This window comes from Oncorhynchus kisutch, linkage group LG10, assembly GCF_002021735.2.
Source record: "Oncorhynchus kisutch isolate 150728-3 linkage group LG10, Okis_V2, whole genome shotgun sequence".
In the NCBI taxonomy this organism is placed as follows: Eukaryota; Metazoa; Chordata; class Actinopteri; order Salmoniformes; family Salmonidae; genus Oncorhynchus; species Oncorhynchus kisutch.
This window is the reverse complement of record NC_034183.2, coordinates 67308217-67328183: the sequence shown is the minus strand read 5'-3', so window position 1 is coordinate 67328183 and position 19967 is coordinate 67308217. Positions and strand designations below refer to the sequence as shown.

General features: G+C 42.0%; 2 protein-coding genes across 2 annotated transcripts; both read right to left on the bottom strand.

Annotated features, from left to right (window-relative positions):
- Positions 1-2372: 2372 nt before the first annotated feature.
- Positions 2373-7204, bottom strand: LOC109898740 (PDZ domain-containing protein GIPC1). The gene is made up of 7 exons (XM_020493840.2): positions 7004-7204; positions 6109-6625; positions 5832-6017; positions 5355-5535; positions 5015-5127; positions 4847-4928; positions 2373-4390 (listed from the first exon to the last, which is right to left on the bottom strand). Exons 2-7 carry the CDS (start codon positions 6406-6408, stop codon positions 4239-4241), a joined length of 1014 nt encoding a protein of 337 aa, XP_020349429.1. The 5' UTR covers positions 6409-6625; positions 7004-7204; the 3' UTR covers positions 2373-4238.
- A 5681-nt stretch (positions 7205-12885) lies between these two features.
- On the bottom strand, positions 12886-18337 carry LOC109897642 (dnaJ homolog subfamily B member 1). Its single transcript, XM_031834863.1, has 3 exons — positions 17384-18337; positions 16181-16779; positions 12886-13478 (listed from the first exon to the last, which is right to left on the bottom strand). The coding sequence occupies exons 1-3, from the start codon at positions 17592-17594 to the stop codon at positions 13248-13250; spliced, it is 1041 nt and encodes a 346-aa protein (XP_031690723.1). The 5' UTR covers positions 17595-18337; the 3' UTR covers positions 12886-13247.
- Between the last annotated feature and the right edge of the window lie 1630 nt (positions 18338-19967).

Sequence of the window (19967 nt, the reverse complement as noted above, 5' to 3'; positions counted from 1 at the left end):
TATCAAATTCCCATTGTGTATTGCATTCCCAAACTGTCCTACTATTGAGGGCTGAAGGGAGTGATTAGATTCTTTATCCCTTTACACTTGTGTGTATAAGGTAGTAGTTTTGGAATTGTTAGGTTAGATTACTCGTTGGTTATTACTGCATTGTCGGAACTAGAAGCACAAGCATTTCGCTACACTCACATTAACATCTGCTAACCATGTGTACGTGAAAAATACATTTGATTTGAGATGCATGTATTTTTTGAGGTGAGAACGGGACCTGATTACACACCTATAAACACACAGCACTCCAGGGGGTGATTAGATGCATGTATTTTTTGAGGTGAGAACAGGACCTGATTACACACCTATAAACACACAGCACTCCAGGGGGTGATTAGATGCATGTATTTTTTGAGGTGAGAACAGGACCTGATTACACACCTATAAACACACAGCACTCCAGGGGGTGATGTGTTTGTCTCTCTAAGAAGAACATGTTTCCATTCGCAGGTGAACACCAACTCAGCCAGCCTGTGCAAAATATCAGCTTGACTACGACCTGACGTTAGTTAATTTTCTTGCCTCACTAAGGAAAATGACAAAATATACAGTGCCTTGCGAAAGTATTCGGCCCCCTTGAACTTTGCGACCTTTTGCCACATTTCAGGCTTCAAACATAAAGATATAAAACTGTATTTTTTTGTGAAGAATCAACAACAAGTGGGACACAATCATGAAGTGGAACGACATTTATTGGATATTTAAAACTTTTTTAACAAATCAAAAACTGAAAAATTGGGGGTGCAAAATTATTCAGCCCCCTTAAGTTAATACTTTGTAGCGCCACCTTTTGCTGCGATTACAGCTGTAAGTCGCTTGGGGTATGTCTCTATCAGTTTTGCACATCGAGAGACTGAATTTTTTTCCCATTCCTCCTTGCAAAACAGCTCGAGCTCAGTGAGGTTGGATGGAGAGCATTTGTGAACAGCAGTTTTCAGTTCTTTCCACAGATTCTCGATTGGATTCAGGTCTGGACTTTGACTTGGCCATTCTAACACCTGGATATGTTTATTTTTGAACCATTCCATTGTAGATTTTGCTTTATATTTTGGATCATTGTCTTGTTGGAAGACAAATCTCCATCCCAGTCTCAGGTCTTTTGCAGACTCCATTCTTCCAGAATGGTCCTGTATTTGGCTCCATCCATCTTCCCATCAATTTTAACCATCTTCCCTGTCCCTGCTGAAGAAAAGCAGGCCCAAACCATGATGCTGCCACCACCATGTTTGACAGTGGGGATGGTGTGTTCAGGGTGATGAGCTGTGTTGCTTTTACGCCAAACATAACGTTTTGCATTGTTGCCAAAAAGTTCAATTTTGGTTTCATCTGACCAGAGCACCTTCTTCCACATGTTTGGTGTGTCTCCCAGGTGGCTTGTGGCAAACTTTAAACGACACTTTTTATGGATATCTTTAAGAAATGGCTTTCTTCTTGCCACTCTTCCATAATGGCCAGATTTGTGCAATATACAACTGATTGTTGTCCTATGGACAGAGTCTCCCACCTCAGCTGTAGATCTCTGCAGTTCATCCAGAGTGATCATGGGCCTCTTGGCTGCATCTCTGATCAGTCTTCTCCTTGTATGAGCTGAAAGTTTAGAGGGACGGCCAGGTCTTGGTAGATTTGCAGTGGTCTGATACTCCTTCCATTTCAATATTATCGCTTGCACAGTGCTCCTTGGGATGTTTAAAGCTTGGGAAATCTTTTTGTATCCAAATCCGGCTTTAAACTTCTTCACAACAGTATCTCGGATCTGCCTGGTGTGTTCCTTGTTCTTCATGATGCTCTCTGCGCTTTTAACGGACCTCTGAGACTATCACAGTGCAGGTGCATTTATACGGAGACTTGATTACACACAGGTGGATTGTATTTATCATCATTAGTCATTTAGGTCAACATTGGATCATTCAGAGATCCTCACTGAACTTCTGGAGAGAGTTTGCTGCACTGAAAGTAAAGGGGCTGAATAATTTTGCCAGCCCAATTTTTCAGTTTTTGATTTGTTAAAAAAGTTTGAAATATCCAATAAATGTCGTTCCACTTCATGATTGTGTCCCACTTGTTGTTGATTCTTCACAAAAAAATACAGTTTGATATCTTTATGTTTGAAGCCTGAAATGTGGCAAAAGGTCGCAAAGTTCAAGGGGGCCGAATACTTTCGCAAGGCACTGTACTTTCAAAAATATATGATTTTGCACTTTTTTCTGCTAAACAATCTGACATAATATAGTACTATGAATTACATCTAGGGAAATATTTCCTGTTGAAGAGTCCAAGGCAACATTTGTGTATTCAACTGAGGGAAAGACATGGAAGACATCTGATTTCATAATCTTCGTCATTATTATTGCCATTATAAATCAGACATTGTAATAGAAAGCCATACCAAAACAATATATATATCCTCAGTATTACAGTGCCTATTATCAGTATTTTATGACAGTAACCATCTAGATATACTTCAACAGCATTGAAAGACAGAAAAACAACCAAACAATTTACTACAAAAATATGTTGTTCGAGATATACTATGGAAAAGATAAACCCCCCCCCCCCAAAAAAAACAAAATATTTTCTATGTTGAGTAATTATTTTCTATATCTTGGAACTTTGACCCATATTGCATGTTTTTGTTGTTTTATTAATCTATAAAGAAGTCACTAAAAGCCAGATGACTTTGCAGAAAGTAGTTTGGTTTGATAATGACATCATTCTGTTCCTATGGTAGTGTCCAGGTTCTTTCCTAAAGTAACAGTGTTGGACTTGGTCCTTCATTTCATTGCAGAATTGCATAAATGGTGCATTTTCCTTTCATTACTTGACCGCTCCATGACTTATGTGCATAACTATTTGGCTCCTTCATGTTGAGACTGTCTGGTCCCTAAAAAATGCAATCTATTGGAAATGCCAATGCTTTTGGCATGGATATCAGTTTTCATTTTTACCACCAACTTAATTAAAACAAAGAAAATTCCTCATCAGTTACACAACTCTTTTTCATTTAAACACCGCTCCTTTAAAAAAATCCTGCAAAAACATTTCTTAAAAAATAGAAAAATGAAAGGCTCACACAGTCTACCAATAAGTCAATCGTTTTTTTTAAACATGTATTTCAAATTCTTGAGTATTCTTGAAATACTGTAATATAACACTGTTTTTCTTAATACTGGAGTTTCCCTGGCAAAGGGGACCATTTAAGTATTAACCAGACTATCTTTGTTAACAGACTGAGATGTGCTACAAGTAAAGTGCAGCTTGTTTCTATACCTTATTCACTTCAGAAAAACTGATAATGATTGTAGTTTGAACCATAGAAAAAAAGCTGCAGCTAATTTTGTAGTGACAGTCTACGCATTGTGAACCTTCAGCAGCCAAAACCCTCCTTCAATAGTGACACTCAACAGCACATAAACCAAAAGAACTCACAACGAGGAGACAAACAATAATAGCACGGGCTAATAAGATGTTTTTTCTGACCATGCGATTTGACCAGGACATTCTGGGCCTGAGCATCTCAATACGCCTCTCTGTGAACAACACCGCACAGAACACAAATACTGTAGTCCAGTTCTATGCACCAGTGCTATGTAGTGAGTGACTGCTCCAGTGAAGTACAATGCACTTTTCTTATATTTTCTACAGCGCAGTGCAAGACAGTGCAAAGTGGTGGTGGGGGGGGGGGGGGTCACAGTTTGTTTGAACTCAAACTTCAAAAAGGTAGGTACATGTAAGCCGTGGTCCCTTCTCCCACTTGTTGTTCTCGGGATTGTTCCTCAGAGTGGAACAAAGACCTGGGCGTTAACATGTGACGTGTTCAAGGTCAGGAGGTGTGTCCACAACCACAAGACCTGGAAGAAAATTGAAAAGCACTTGCAGTTTGAACACAATAACCTCCACGTATTGCATTCAATAGTCTGATGAGAGTATTTTCAGCCTGATCGAGTGATCAGAGCTAGTGATCAGAGTCCTCTATCCTCTCCCATACACTATCCTCTATCCTCCCAAAGAGTCTCCCCCAAAAGTATCCCAACAAGAGTAGTAAACTCCACGTAAAAAATAATAAGTACACAGAAAACAATAAGTAAATCACATGATGGTAGTGTGGTGTTTCCTAGTAGTTCTGTTTGTTGCAGGTTGGTGCCTCAGCATTCAAAACCACACACAGGTTGGTCCCCTGCTCCCTCCGGTTACAGCCGGCCGACCTTGGCGTCCCCGATGGCACCCCAGACGTCAAAAACAAATTCATCCGGGAAAGCGAAGTCACCAAGGGTCTCGTCCAACGCCTCGGCAAACTCATCTGGGTTCTTTTTGTCCTTCCCCAGCTCCACCATTGTAGCAGCTGACAGTGAGGGAGAGGGGTCAACCACAGCACAACAAAGTAATAGGAAGTTAAATAGTTAACCAAATAGCTACCGAGACTGTTTGCATTGACCCTTTTTGCACAAACTTTGCCTCATCACATACGTTTATTATTTGTCACTTTATTCCTAGTCAAATGTACACATCTACCTCGTACCCTGCACAGACTCAGTACTGGTACCCTGTGTATATTGCCAAGTTATCGTTACTCATTGTGTATCTATTATTACATGTTTTACTTTTCTATTATTTCTATCTCTCTGCATTGTTGGGAAGGGTCCGTGAGTAAGCATGTCACCATTAGTCTACACCTGTTGTTTACGAAGCACGTAACAAATAACATTTGATTTGAAGTGGCAACACACAAGTCACCACTGCTAACAGGAGCTGCATGTGTGAATCACATTCACACATATACACACACCGTCTCCCTTACCCAGCTCACTGTCTCTGATGCCCATGTAACTCTCCAGGAGGTCATCCACTTTCTCTATGGCCTTCTCCTCAAATGCAGAGGGCTGTCAAACAAATACCACAAACATAGTCATGACCTGAAACCATGTTAACCTTATTAATGGTAATAGAAGAGCCAACACACACTCACCAGCTCCTCCACGGTGGCTGGGCCTTTGGAGCGTAAACGCAGGGTGCCCTTCCCTGTCCCCAGCTGGGTTCCTGAGCCAGCCCGGGCCCCTCCTGACCTCTGGCTGATCATGTCTACAGGTAAGGGAGACAACATAACATGTCAAAGGAGCATCAGGTTTCTAACCTCTTAATTCTATATCTAGAAAGTCAATGATAATATAAGAGCAATTAGTAAAAGGCATTACAAAGTTTGAAATCTGCTGACTCATTCCTAAATATAATCTGTCACACTATAATATGATTCATAATTACTGTGTCAGCACACACAATCTCTCATACACACACATACACAAACCCACCGAAGGCTTTCAAGGGCTCCACCATCTTAAGAACAAAGTCCTTCCCCTTGGGCAGCTCCTTGAGCATCTTGGCCACCTCGTAGTGTCGACAGCCAATGAGACTGTGGCCGTTGATGGACTCAATCATGTCTCCCACGTTGATGACCTGGATCTGATGGACCACGCTACCCTCTCTTATTCTCTGGAAGGGACAGGATGAGACAAAGGAAAAATCCACCATTTCACACAATCAGCCAATTTGGCAGTGGGCAACATAAACAACTCTATAATGTGCATAGGCAACTAACTAACATCTTATACTCAGTCTACTGTACATTCCACACTGTTGCTGCAATTGAGGCTCTGCGTTTCAAACGCTCCCATTTTGTTCTATTTTTAGTCCTCTGTGTGTGATGCTGATGCATTTCCTTCCACTGCCAGACCTATCAGAGGTGACAGACACAGACGACTGATTTCCTAGCCAGTAACCATGCCCACCTTGATGAAGGCGTAGCCAGCTCCATTATCAGTGATGGTCAACCCCAGGGCGTCCTCCCCCTTGAACACTTCCACCTCCTTCCTCTGGCCTTTGATATGGGCGAAAATAAAGTCCTCCAGCCCAATCTGACCCCCCAGTAACTTGTCCATGTCCACCTTGTGAGTGTTCAGAGTGCAGAACATCACCTGAAGAGTTAGAAAGTGAGTCAGTAAAGGGATAAACTGAAGCAGATCTCTCTCTCACACACACACACACGTCAGTCGTCATATTGTTCACCTCTGGTGGTGCGATCCCAAAGGCCTCTCCGATCTTGGTGTAGAGCTCTCGCACGTTGCTGAAGCCCTCGATGCGTCCCGTGGGGCTACCGTGTGCTAGCTGGGTGTGGAAGATCAGACGAGGTCTCAGGCTGGTGGGTGGGGGTGGCAGACCCTCCTGGGTAGTACCCTCCCCGAGCCCCACACCACCTCCATCCAGGCCGTCCATTCCTGGGACATTAAGACCCGCTCGGATCGGCTCGGCTTCCTCGTTCTCCACTAGGGGAGATGCTTTCTTCCTTCTACCCAATCCAAGAGGCATTTTTATCCTTCTGTCTGTCTGTGGAAGTGAACAGATGCTGCTTTGGTAGGTAGCCAAAAGGTCCTGTCCAGCATAGGACTCTCTCTCTCTCAAATCTTCTTCCACCTGATGATTCACCACTGAACCACAGCTATCTCTTGATGGTAGTCGTTGTTGCTAGCTACTGCTGTTGTTGGGACAACTTCAACTGTATGGCAACTAAACATTCAGAGTGCATCTGTGAACAGATTGTGACAGGTTAGTTAAACAGTACTACCAACCCCCATCGCTGGTGCATCACATCACAATACACTGGAAGATAGCTTTCAAAAACGAGTACCAAACCGCCCAGGAGCTAACTTGCCAGCTAGCTAGCTCACCCTTAAAACACTTCTTCTGCCTACTTGTCTTGCCATCAAGTTATATGGCATTAGATAAGATGATAAACATCTAAACTTGAATCAGAGATTTCACTTAATTTGACACACCTATTTTTTTTAAACAGATTGCCAGCTAGGTAGCTAACTTGTTAGCTAGTTAGCTTGTTGGCTAACACAATATTAGCTTCTAGCTAGCTGAGAATGAAGGAATATAGCAGTCAAGTTAAGCATCTTACTAGAGTTTTAGCTAACTCGCTGTACGAGGTGATTGATTCAAGCCAGACGTGGAATGGAACATCAAAACACTAGGTTACTTCTTGATCCAAAGGTTGTGAAAGTAAAGTTACATCGCATTTGAATCGCTAGTCTTGTGAGATACGCTAACAAGAAAATGAGAGGAAAGGATGATCTGATGGTATGTATGTTGTTCAGCAGGGGTGTTTTCATTAGATACCACAGCCACAAAGTCAAAATCGGCTATGTCGAGAGAAATAAAAAGGAAAACAAAAATGTGCTTTTTTGTTTTTATTTATGTTTGTGGTTAGGAATAAGGTTAGCAGTGACGTTAAGGTTAGGTTTAAAATCAGATTTTAAGAAGAGCAATAGTAGAAACAGGCGGGATTTATTACTTTGCGGCTGTGGTAACAATTGACGACTGCAGGGGTGGGACTTCAGCACTGTATAATGGCCTCCTCCACTATAGGATTCCTCTCCTCGTCTATAGCTCTTTGATGCCCCCTACTGTAAGGCAGGTTTTTTCAACCCTCTGTCCTAGGATTTCCATTAGTCCTCCTGGCATAAATAATTCATCTACACTGCCTGTAATGCATTTTATTATCTATCTAGTATAGATGACAGACAGGCTTTTACTAAAAATGCTCAGCTTTTGATTCTAACTTGTAACAGATTTAGTTCCCATATGTCTCTCACTCCATTTAACCCCTGGATGTGGATGTGTGTTTTTCAGAAGATTGCTTGTTTGACAATCTGCTCCAGGTAGAACAAAATGCACTCTGTTACAATGGTGCTTTGATCCCAATCCAGTTAGCTAGTCCCTAGTTGGCAAAATGTTTGCATGTGTAAAATAACTGCGTTGTTAAATCAAATCAATCTTTGTCGCAAGCGCCGAATACCACAAGTGTGGACCTTACCGTGAACTGCTTACTTACAAACCCTTAACCAACAGTGCAAATAAATTAAAGTAAAAAAATAATAAAAAGTAACAATAACAAGGCTATATACAGGGGTTGACCAATACAATTTGATACCGAGTCAGTGTGCAGGAAAGCAAAAAGTAGCTGGTTCGCGCCCCATGTGGGGCAGAACTAAATCCACTCAGTTACTTTAAAAGTTTGACATGGGGCTAAATAAGAGAACTACATCATTTTGTACAATTTTATTTGATATTTACAAGTTTGCCCGTCTTTTGCAACAACTAAAATACCACCAAATGCCAAGGGGACCTCATTTGTTCAAAGGATAGGACAAATAAAATAAAATGTTCAGTTTCATACAAATTAAAAGCAGATTGCTAACACCTATTTGTCAAATACAATTCTGGGTGCCTAATAATAATAATAATAATAATACAGAATGTCTGCAAATTTTATAAAAACTATTTTAACTTTTCCATCAAAGGAAAACATTTTCAAATAAAGCAAATATTTTTTAACCAAAAAGTTAAACCGAGATTACACATCTCTACATTCATGTGAAACCACATTTATCTGTTAAAATTAAATAAGAGTGGAACTCCACTTGGAGTGGAATGATAGATGGGTAAGTGTTGACTGATCATTACAACCTCAATGACAATCAATCAAATTCATTACATCTCGCAATGGAAACAGTTTAGCATTTGAGAACTAAACAGCAGGAAACGATGCAGGACCTACCTGAATTTGTCCAATAAAAACAATTTGTTACAAAACATTTTCCATTTGGCGTAAAACTTTTGTGCAACAGATTAAACGTTTTGCAACAGAATCAGCGTAATGAATGCACCCCAGGTTAAAATATGTATTTCAAGTACTTGAAAATGTAACATTATTCAAATAATTCCAACATATTTTAATAATACAACTGATACACTACTTGGCTATTTTACAGTTTGTCAACTGTAATTTTTGGAATGATTTTCTTATTTACCACAGATGCTTAGGCTTGCTTTACCTCAAACAACGTGCTTCAAAAATCAGTTCACTACATACTGTAGGCTGCATTCACACAGGCAGCCCACCTCTGATATTTTTTCCACTCATTTGGTGTTTTGACCAATCACATCAGATCTTTTTCAGAGCTGATCTGATTGGTTAAAATACAATTTAGTGGGGGAAAAAAGCTCAGAATTGGGGCCCGACTAAACGCAGCCATATTAGACAAGTCATTGTTTGCTCTGCAGTGTGTAAGAAGTACAGGATATGACAAAATAAAAAGGATGAAGATTATCCTAACAGAAATGGTTTGCATAGAAGTAGCAGTAGATATTAGTTTCACAGCTTTAACAGAGTTAAAGAGAGAATTTAAACAGCTAAAATGCACTGGCGTTTTGAATAGCTTCTAAAGTGTCACTGCAGAGTAAACACACCTACAAGTTTCACTGGAGAATGGGCATACAAGTCCATCATACTTACAACAATAGTGATCCTCAAGCTAAATGTAAGGGGTCCTACAGAGGTCAAAACACATCACACCATCTTCTTATAGTATTTCACAATAAGATGGTGCATGTTTGTCTATACACACACATACACACACACAAAGGTCAATCTCGCATGCGTGACGTAACATTTTGCACAAAATAGATAACGCGCCCTTTAATAACTAAAATCTGTAGAGAGAAGCTACACTACATGGCCAAAAGTATGTGGACACCTGCTGGATGAACATCTTATTCCAAAATCATGGGCATTAATATGGACTTGGTCCCTCCCTTTGCTGCTATAACAGCCTCCACTCTTCTGGGAAGGCTTTCCACCAGATGTTGGAACATTGGAAGCAAGTTCCCGCAGCATTCAGCCACAAGAGCATTAGTGAGGTCGGCCACCGGTGTTGGGCGATTAGACCTGGTTCGGCGTGCCAGTTCATACCAAAGGTGTTCAATAGAGTTGAGGACAGGGCTCTATGCAGGCCAGTCAAATTCTTCCACACTGATCTCGACAAACCAATTTCTGTATGGACCTCGCTTTGTGCACGGGGGCATTGTCATGCTGGAACAGGAAAGGGCCTTCCCCAAACTGTTGCCACAGAATTGGAAGCACAGAATCGTCTAGAATGTCATTGTCTGCTGTAGCGTCAAGATTTCCCTTCAATGGAACTAAGGGGCCTAGCACGAACCATGAAAAACAGCCCTAGACCATTATTCCTCCTCCACCGAAGTTCACAGTTGGCACTATGCAGTCGGGAAGGTAGCATTCTCTTGGCATCCGCCAAACCCAGATTGTCCATCGGACTGCCAGACGGTGAAGCGCATTTCATCACTCCAGAGAACGTGTTTCCAATGCTCCAGAGTCCAATGGCGGTGAGCTTTACACCACTCCAGCCGATGCTTGGCATTGCGCATGGTGATCTTGTGTGCAGCTGCTCGGCCATGGAAACCCATTTCATGAAGCTCTCGATGAACAGTTATTGTACTGACTTTGCTTCCAGAGGCCGTTTGAAACTCGGTAGTGAGTGTTGCAACCGAGGACAGACGATTTGTACCTGCTTCAGTGGCCCTGTTCTGTGAGCTTGTGTGGCCTACCACTTCAGGGCTGAGCTGTTGTTGCTCCTAGATGTTTCCACTTTACAATAACAGCACTTACAGTTGACTGGGGCAGCTCTAGCAGGGCAGAAATCCGACAAACTGACTTGTTGGAAAGTTGGAATCCTATGACGATGCCACATTGAATGTCACTGAGCTCTTCAGTATGGGCCATTCTACTGCCAATGTTTGTCTATGGAGACTGCATAGCTGTGTGCCCGATTTTATACACCCGTCAGCAATAAGTGTGCCTGAAATAGCCAAATCCACTCATTTGAAGGGTTGTCCACTCACTTTTGGCCACGTAGTGCATCAAGTGTGTGAAATCTGTAGGGAGTTACCTGGAGTGAATTCCTAAAAATGTTTATAAATACCTCATTCTCTGGGTTAGTTTGAACAAGTTGTGCTCAGGAATCCCCAGTTTTGCCCCTCCCATTTAAGCTGAAAGAATTTTCTGAATTCTATTTGCTCTAGTTCCCCAACATAACTCAGTTTCAGAATCTCTCGCATACCTCACTACAAAATAATAGCAGTAACAAAGATATATTCAGACCCCTGGACTTTTTCCAAATTTTGTTATGTTAGTCTTATTCTAAAATGGATTAAATAACAAATCCTCAGCAATTTACACACAATACCCCATAATGACAATGCAAAAAAACTGTTTTTTAAATTAAATTTTATTTTAAATGTTACCAAATGTATTACCTAGAAAACAGAAATACCTTATTTACCTAAGTATTCAGACCCTTTTATGAGACTCGAAATTAAGCTCAGGTGCATCTTGTTTCCATTTATCATCCTTGAGATGTGTCGACAACTTGGAGTCCACCTGTGGTAAATTCAATTGATTAGATTTGGAAAGGCACATAACTGTCTATAAAAAGGTTGCACCGTTTGCAGTGCATGTCACAGCAAAAATCAAGCCATGAGGTTGAAGAAATTGTTCGTAGAGCTCCGAGACAGGATTGCGTCAAGGCACAGATCTGGGGAAGGGTACCAAAAAAGGGTCCCCAAGAACATAGTGCCCTCCATCATTCTTAAATGGAAGAAGTTTGGAACCACAGAGACTGTTCCTAGAGCTGGCCGCCCAGCCAAACTGAGCAATCGGGGGAAAAGGGCCTTGGTCAGGAAGGTGACCAAGAACCCGATGGTCACCCTGACAGAGCTCTAGAGTTCCTAAGAGGAGATGGGAGAACCTTCCAAAAGGACAACCATCCCTGCAGCACTCCACCAAATCAGGCCTTTATGGTAGAGTGGCCAGACGGAAGCCACTCCTCAATAATAGGCACATGACAGCCCGCTTGGAGTTTGCCAAAAGGCACCTAAAGACTCTCAGACCATGAGAAACAATATTCTCTGGTCTGATGAAGCCAAAATTGAACTCTTCGGCCTGAATGCCAAGCGTCACATCTGGAGGAAACCTAACACCATCCCTTCAGGTGAAGCATGGTGGTGACAGCATCATTATGCTGTGGGGATGTTTCTCAGCAGCAGGGACTGGGAGACTTGTCAGGATCGAGGCACAGATTAACAGAGCAAAGTACAGAGAGATCCTTGATGAAAACCTGCTCCAGAGTGCTCAGGACCTGAGACTGGGGCGAAGTAGTTGTTGTCCTTCCAACAGGACAACGACCCTAAGCACAAAGCCAAGACAACGTAGGGGTGGCTTCGGGACAAGTCTCTTAATGTCCTTGAGTGGCCCAGCCAGAGCCCAGATTTGAACCCGATCAAACATCTCTGGAGAGACCTGAAAATAGCTGTGCAGCAACGCTCCCCATCCAACCTGATAGAGCCTGAGAGGATCTGCAGAGAAGAATGGGAGAAACTGCCCAAACACAGGTGTGCCAAGCTTGTAGTATCATACCCAAGACTCGAGGCTGTAGTCACTGCCAAATGTGCTTCAACAAGGTACCGAGTAAAGGGTCACAACACTAATGTAAATGTGATGTTTTTTTTCCATTCTAAAACTTTTTTTTTTTTTTTGCTTTGTCATTATGGTGTATTGGGTGTCGATTGATAAGAAAACCCCCCCAACTTTAATCAATTTTAGAATTAGGCTGTAACGTAACAAAATGTGGAAAAGTCGAGAGGTCTGAATATTTTCAGATGGCACTGTATGCATTGTATGTATAAGTATATCTACATTCAGGTGTGTGTCACTGCTCCTGAGAGATATAGTTGATAAGTTGCCTGCAACAAATATTCTGGAAGCACTATCAAAACAACTGGATACCACACAAATTCCACGTCAGTGCTGTTTTCCACAGGCATCTTCAAATCTACCTATCCCTCAGACCTTATAACAACCAGCACCAGTCATCTCTACAGGGCCAGACCAACCCCTGCCCTATGCTCAATCATTATTATCCAATGTCTAGCACTGGGTCCCCCCAGAAATGTCTTTATTTTCCCTTCCAATGGGAAATGGAATACTGTCAATAGGACATGTAGGTAATAAAATCTAAATGTTTTAATAATATTAAACAGGAAAAAACTATGAACCAAACAGAACAGCTAACATCAGAACAGAGACCAACATGTTTCTCTGTCAATATCTCATGGTGGTTAAATATATAACTGAATTATCATTTGGATCAAAGGTTGAATCAAAATAAACAGGTATAATTCCCAAACAACTATTATGTTCTTTGGCCTAGGGTAAGGACAACTGTAATGGAGAAAGACGACTGTCTGTCTTCGTGTTTGTTAGGTGTCTTCAAAAGCCACTTAGTTATTCAAGGAGGAAGAATCTGAGTCAGTGCATCGCGGACACTCTGCCCCAAATTATCAGGGAATTTCACTACAAACTCAAGCACCATGTCCCCCCTCTTCTCTGGACACTTGGACAGTGGTAGTCCCTCTCCCACGATACGCTTCTTCATCCCAGGTTTGACCACATCTCTAGAGGTCACAGTCACAGTCCTGCCGTCCAGAGTGGGAGCGCTGACCGTGCATCCACACAGTGCCTGATGGGAGAGAGAAATAAAGATTGTCACAATTAGGTGTTTTATTTTTTGTTAAATAGAGTACAAGGCCTGGGATATATATTGAATTAATTTGAAATTATGTTGTAGTGCGATGTTCCAAATGCCTGTATCGTAAGATTTTTGTTTTTATGAGCGTCTATGTCTACTTGTTCTCATGACTGTCTTTTCGATCTCGTCTCCTTCGCACCTTCTGTGCTGTGTGCACCTACCCCCTCTCTCTCTCTCTCTCTCTAACACACACACACACACACACCCCTCACAACAACAAAGACGAAAGATCACTTCATCCTCTGACAACAAGCCGTTTCAACTCGATATTTGCATTTGAGGTTTGGTCCAACAGAATGGGTGAGATGGACCCTGAAACACATTGGGACATTTTATTGTAAGAGAACTTAACCTTTCTAACGATACCTTTTTTATGTCTCAACTCCCAAAATTTAGGGCAGAGCAGACCCTTCTAAAACTGTTCAAAAGTTTGGGGTCACTTAGAAATGTCCTTGTTTTTGAAAGAAAATCATTTTTTTTTGTCCATTAAAATAACATTAATTGATCAGAAAGTGTAGACATTGTTTATGTTTTAAATGACTATTGTAGCTGGAAACGGCTGATTTATGGATTATCTACGTAGGCGTACAGAGGCCCAATATCAGCCACTCCTGTGTTCCAATGGCACGTTATGTTAGCTAATCCAAGTTCATAATTTTAAAAGGCTAATTTATCATTAGAAAATCCTTTTGCTGTGTGTACGCCTCACAAGTCCTCAACTGGCAGCTACATTAAATAGTACCCACAAAACACCAGTCTCAACGTCAACAGTGAAGAGGCGACTCTGGGATGCTGGCCTTCTAGGCAGAGTTTCTCTGTCCAGTGTGTGTTCTTTTGCCCATCTTAATATTTTATTTTTTATTGGCCAGTCTGAGAATGGCCTTTTCTTTGCAACTCTGCCTTGAAGGTCAGCATCCCAGGGTCGCCTCTTCACTGTTGACGTTGAGACTGGTGTTTTGTGGGTACTATTTAATGTAGCTGCCAGTTGAGGACTTGTGAGGCGTACACACAGCAAAAGGATTTTCTAATGATAAATTAGCCTTTTAAAATTATGAACTTGTCCTCTGGCTCAGTTGTGCACCGGGGCCTCCCACTCCTATTCTGGTTAGAGCCAGTTTGCGTTGTTCTGTGAAGGGAGTAGTACACACAGTATTGTACAAGATCTTCAATTTCTTGGCAATATCTCACATGGAATAGCTTTCATTTCTTAGAACAAGAATAGACTAAAGAGTTTCAGAAGAAACATTGCTAATGTTGTAAATGACTATTGTAGCTCAATGCCAACACTATATTTCTCATCAATTTGATGTTATTTTAATGGACCAAATTGTTTGCTTTTCTTGCAAAAACAAAGAAATTTCTAAGTGACCCCAAACTTTTGAACGGTAGTGTATATTGTAAAAACAACTAGCTGGAGCCGTCTGAGCGGTCGGCTATGAACGCCCTTACCCGCTAGTACGTAATGCTGATAATTGGTTCTGACTCGCTACAGGCTGTTCTGCAAGAACAGTACGAATGCTTCTTAGTCTAGGACTTTTATCTTCACCACCACACAGTATAGTATTCACACACAGAAATCTTCAGTTTACAGAGGATGGATTGTGGTTTTCTTGGATGCATTGTGCCCACAATTTTACTAAAATAAACACACGTAACTTGGTCGGCAGCCAAACTTGCGTCTTCATCTGCCGACAACGATAGCCACTCTGACCTGGAGTGGGTTGGGTCAAAGTCCAAATGTGCATTCGGGCAATCTAATTGGTGTAAACCAAGAGGCTGTGACAGACAGCTGAGAAGGGGAGAAATCACCCTAATAGGACTGTGGAGAGTCAGAGATGGTCTGTTTTCTCTCTCACACACACACACAAAACCTTATTTTCATAAATGTGATTATATAAGCTTGAAGCCCATTCAAAAACACAGTACGGGACTTGCAACAGGAGGTAGTAAATACTAGTACTTTCATACCGTATTGGCAACTTGTTCTCATTCTGAGAAATAAGCATCTTCTTATCCATGTAGGTAGGCCACAAAGTGGACAGGCTAGCATTTTGTTCAAACAGTAGGCGACTGACAGGAGGGTGTGTTCATAACAGTTCAACTGTTCGAACTTGTTAGCAAGTAAATAGATCCAAGATGGCTAGACTTTAAATATAAAGATTAGCTAACTACTCATTATTAGTGGATATGCATGGTTCTGGTTACATTTTTTACAAAAAGGGCATTTTCAGACAGACAGACTTAAAAGCTAGATCAGTGATTATTATTAAGTTAAACTGCTATAATAGAATTATTAGTGGGTTGTGTAAGGCTTACATTTAGCCTAGGTATAATTTTACAAGCCATGAATTCATTAGCTTATTCCTGACTGTTTAAAATGTTTGAAATGCAGTGTACTGACCTTTAAAATGGTGCAACAAAGCTTATTTAGAGAATAAGAATATACATTGTGAATCACCCATAAGTTACAAAACAAATCGACATATGATTTTTAGGTCATTTCACCCAACCCTGCCTGAGAGCAGCAGAGAAATATCATCACCATGATTACAGAGAATACAAGTGAAAGAGTTTAGTGGGTTACGTCTATGACTGACACAATGTTTAAGAAATCACAAAGACCAAGCACTCACATCTCTGAGGGACACTCTAGCAGGGTAGATGATATCGGAGCCATCCCGGCGGAACACAGGATGGGGTTTGTCTTTGACCACAAACACCACGTCAGCAGGAATGTTAGTTGGTGTCTCATCTCCCTCCCTGGGGAAGGTGATCTTGGTCCCTTCCTTCCAGCCTCGCTTGATGTCCACTGTCAGGATCTTGTCCTCGCTGCGCATGCTGCAGCCGTCTGGGTTCAGCCGCTTCCTGGAGATCTTCATCTTCTTGGTGCAGCCGGAGAACACCTCCTCGAGGCTCACCTTCAGCTCGTGTACCACCGGAGAATCTTTCTTCTTCTCGCGGCCCCCATGGGGACCCCCTGGTCGGGATTTGAAGGACCTCTGGTGTTGGTGGAACCCTCCCATTCCACCCGGCATACCCCCCATACCAAACGCAGCAAAGGGGTCATCAGTGTCCATGTCATCGTCCCCGTTGCGTGCGAAGAACTGGTCGAATGGGCTGCGGCCACCAAAAAACTCTGTAAACATGGCGTGAGGATCTCCATGGAAGGTGTAGTTGTAGTTGTTGGGGCCATTGGGACCACCACCCCCGCCGGCTGTGTGCCCCTTCAGGCCTGTAAGAGTGAACACAACATCAAAATTGCTATTTTAGAACACAAGAACAAACATCAAAATGTTTATTTTAAATCCCTTTGAATCACTTATTCATAACACACTTTCAACACTTCCAGACATACCATCTATCTAAATAAATAATGCTAAACCATGTTACATTTCCACCTGTGTCTTCAGGGGTCACTGTGACATAGCAGTGTTTCTGAAAAAGTGTTCTGCGATGTGTCACAAACCATGAGCGGACGTGACAAAACGAAGGAATTAACGTTGTGATGTGAACAAACTAGCCCCACCAGTTTGAACGCAGAATAAACAGGAAAGTTCCAGCAAGTTCTCGAGATAATTGTAGTGCCTCTGACTGTTTCCGGTGCTCAGTTGCTTCCAATATAATAACTACAATAGTTTCTAGGGCTACACTCAAAGAAAAACACAAACAGTAACATTTAAATAATAAGGTTAGCTAGAAGTTGTCAAAAACAACGACCACGGCTGATACAGCTACCAACGTTACATAGTTGGCAAACCTGACAACGTCGATAGCGCAAGACAGTTTAGGTTACAATGGTGCAGCACACTGTGTGGAACCAAAAGTTGATGCGTTACCTTCCTCTCCATATCGGTCATATATATCCTTTTTCTTTGCGTCGCTGAGGACATCATAGGCCTCGGCGATCTCTTTGAATTTATCCTCAGCTCCAGTGGACTTGTTTTTATCAGGGTGATATCGCAGGGCCTGCTTTCGATACGCCTTCTTTATCTCGTCCTCAGAGGCGCCTTTCTGTATACCCAACACTTTATAATAGTCTTTACCCATTACGAGTATCTGTCAAGTAACGCTTGATATTCAAAAAAACATAGTCAATTCACCAGTTAATCTTATATCAAAGGCCGTCAACCAACCACACTGAAATGTAGTGTTTGCAGCTGGCTAGCTACTTAACCAGTTGACAGCTGCAAGCTAGCTACAAATCCGACCTATTAAACTATGGAGTTACATAAATATATCCCGCTCTCTGCTGAATAAATCAATTTATGAGCCGAGATATCGTGGCTACTCAAAATACGCTTTTCACCATGTCGCTAGCTAGCCACCATGTAAGAAACTTCCAGAAGTACTGGTGCTGATACTGCTGTGACTATCGCATTTCCACATTGACTGACATCTCCGCCCCTTTCCACGTCATGCTTTCAAAATGGTCTGTGCTTTCAAGATCTCTGGGACGTCCCTACCCCATTGAAGTTGAACTGTATGAATGGTTAAAGTTCGGGTTAGGGTAGCCTCGTCGAGAACCAGGCGTGACAACGGGTTATGCTTGGCGTTAGGGTTTAGGGTAAGGACGTCCCAAGGAATCCGAATATCACTAACCTTGTCAAAATCAAGAACTACGATTTCCGCCCCACCACTCTCTGGCAGCAGTTGCTTACACATATAAGAAGGGATAAACTGCATGTTCAGGGATGGACAACTAGCGGCCCTACCAAATGTTGCTTACTGGCCCCAAAATGGTCACCCCATACAGAACCAATCAGTCGATATAATCGAGAATCATCAGAAATCACGCGATATGAATCGAACAGTAGGGCGCCGCCTGACCCACTGATTGCAATTGTATCGGGTAAAAGGGGAGGGCCGACTCTGACTGCATGTGTGGGTTACGATGTAGGTACACAGACCCGCGAGCCACTGCAGACCCACATGAGTTAATATTTTTTTGTGGCCCCCACCCCAATTAAAGTTGCCCATCACTGATGTAGATCATTTCTTCACATTGTGGGTATCTGTGGCAAAGCTTTATAAATTATTTCATTAGCTAAAATAATATGAATGCATATTGTGACAAGACTATTGATATGTTGCATATCAAATGGCCACACGGTAGAATAATATAATAGTGTTCCTCTTGCAAAGACTAATTATATATCTTACATGTCCTACATATCTTTCATGATATGGAAAGATATTGGCTTTAAAATGACTCCATGTCAGGACTTCTGGAAAATAAAGAAGAGATAACTTGCAAAGTGAAGTGATAAGAACGCTGACTACCACAGAGGGGCAGCATTGCAGCTTCTTAAATCACGGAAAATGTAACATTATTCTCACGCTTCACTGGAGAGCCCCATAGCATGATAACCTGATATGCTCCAGTATCAGTTTGGATTCCAGGCTAATAATACGAGCCCACCGTACCATAACATCTGTTGCATATCACAACGTCCAAAAAAACAAACTTGAACATGATGTTAAATTGAGATTATGAGAGAACCATTTGTTTAAATCAATTGAATTTGCTGGCTGCAACATGATAGGACAGCTTTTCCAGCTCCTGTCCAGGTTTTCTAACTCCTGTCCTGGTTTTCCAACTCCTGTCCACTCCAACACAGAGACTGATTTTATGCACATAATCAACTAAATCAGCAGCCCCCTTTGAACAAATCCTTGTTTACGTTACAGCAGATTTTTAAAATGTTTTTATTTAACCTTTTTTTAACTAAGCAAGTCAGTTAATAACAAATTCATATTTACAATGACAGACTACCCCGGCCAAACCCTAACGACGCTGGGCCAATTGTGTGCCACCCTATGGGACTCCCAATCACGACCGGTTGGGATACAGCCTGGAATCGAACCAGGGTCTGTAGTGATGCCTTTAGCACTGAGATGCAGTGCTTTAGACCGCTGAGCTACTCAGCTAATATGTCACAACATCTTAATCCATGCAGATCAGAAAAGCTTACTGTGTTCTTGTATCACTTTGTGCTCCTGTCTGATGTATGTTGCTCAGTGGCCTAACCTGATTGTAAATATAGAATACAGATCTGCTGCCTGTGTGTGTTGAGATGCTCCTTTTAGTCAAATCTGAAGGACATAATCCCTGTCTGATTGATATATTGGGCAACATCTCCAAGCCCCCCAACTGATAGCCAGCACCTCACAGCTCTGAGAGCACTACAGCTGACAGCTCTCACTCCATTGGAAAATGATAGGACAGTATTAGGCCTTAATGTTTGTTAAAGGTATTGGGAGAATACACACACTCTAAAATAAACATGTGTTTGTTTTGTTTTTTGTTCGTTCTCGAGGTCAGAGTGATAGAAAAGAAATGGCACAGGTGGCCTGGGGGAGGGGTAAGTGACGGTATGCAGAGGCCTGGCTGTCCACATGGATAAGGCCTATAGGAGGGTC

What these genes read in the sequence shown, in the direction of transcription:
- LOC109898740 (XM_020493840.2), bottom strand. Translation starts at nt 6,408, where the DNA reads ATGCCTCTTGGATTGGGTAGAAGGAAGAAAGCATCTCCCCTAGTGGAG. An exon ending in GGAGCCCTTGAAAGCCTTCG is followed by an intron (nt 5,128 to 5,354) that starts GTGGGTTTGTGT and finishes CCTTACCTGTAG; the next exon opens with ACATGATCAGCCAGAGGTCA. An exon ending in CATCAGAGACAGTGAGCTGG is followed by an intron (nt 4,391 to 4,846) that starts GTAAGGGAGACG and finishes CCTCACTGTCAG; the next exon opens with CTGCTACAATGGTGGAGCTG.
- LOC109897642 (XM_031834863.1), bottom strand. Translation starts at nt 17,594, where the DNA reads ATGGGTAAAGACTATTATAAAGTGTTGGGTATACAGAAAGGCGCCTCT. An exon ending in TGACCGATATGGAGAGGAAG is followed by an intron (nt 16,780 to 17,383) that starts GTAACGCATCAA and finishes TCACTCTTACAG; the next exon opens with GCCTGAAGGGGCACACAGCC. An exon ending in CTAGAGTGTCCCTCAGAGAT is followed by an intron (nt 13,479 to 16,180) that starts GTGAGTGCTTGG and finishes CTCTCCCATCAG; the next exon opens with GCACTGTGTGGATGCACGGT.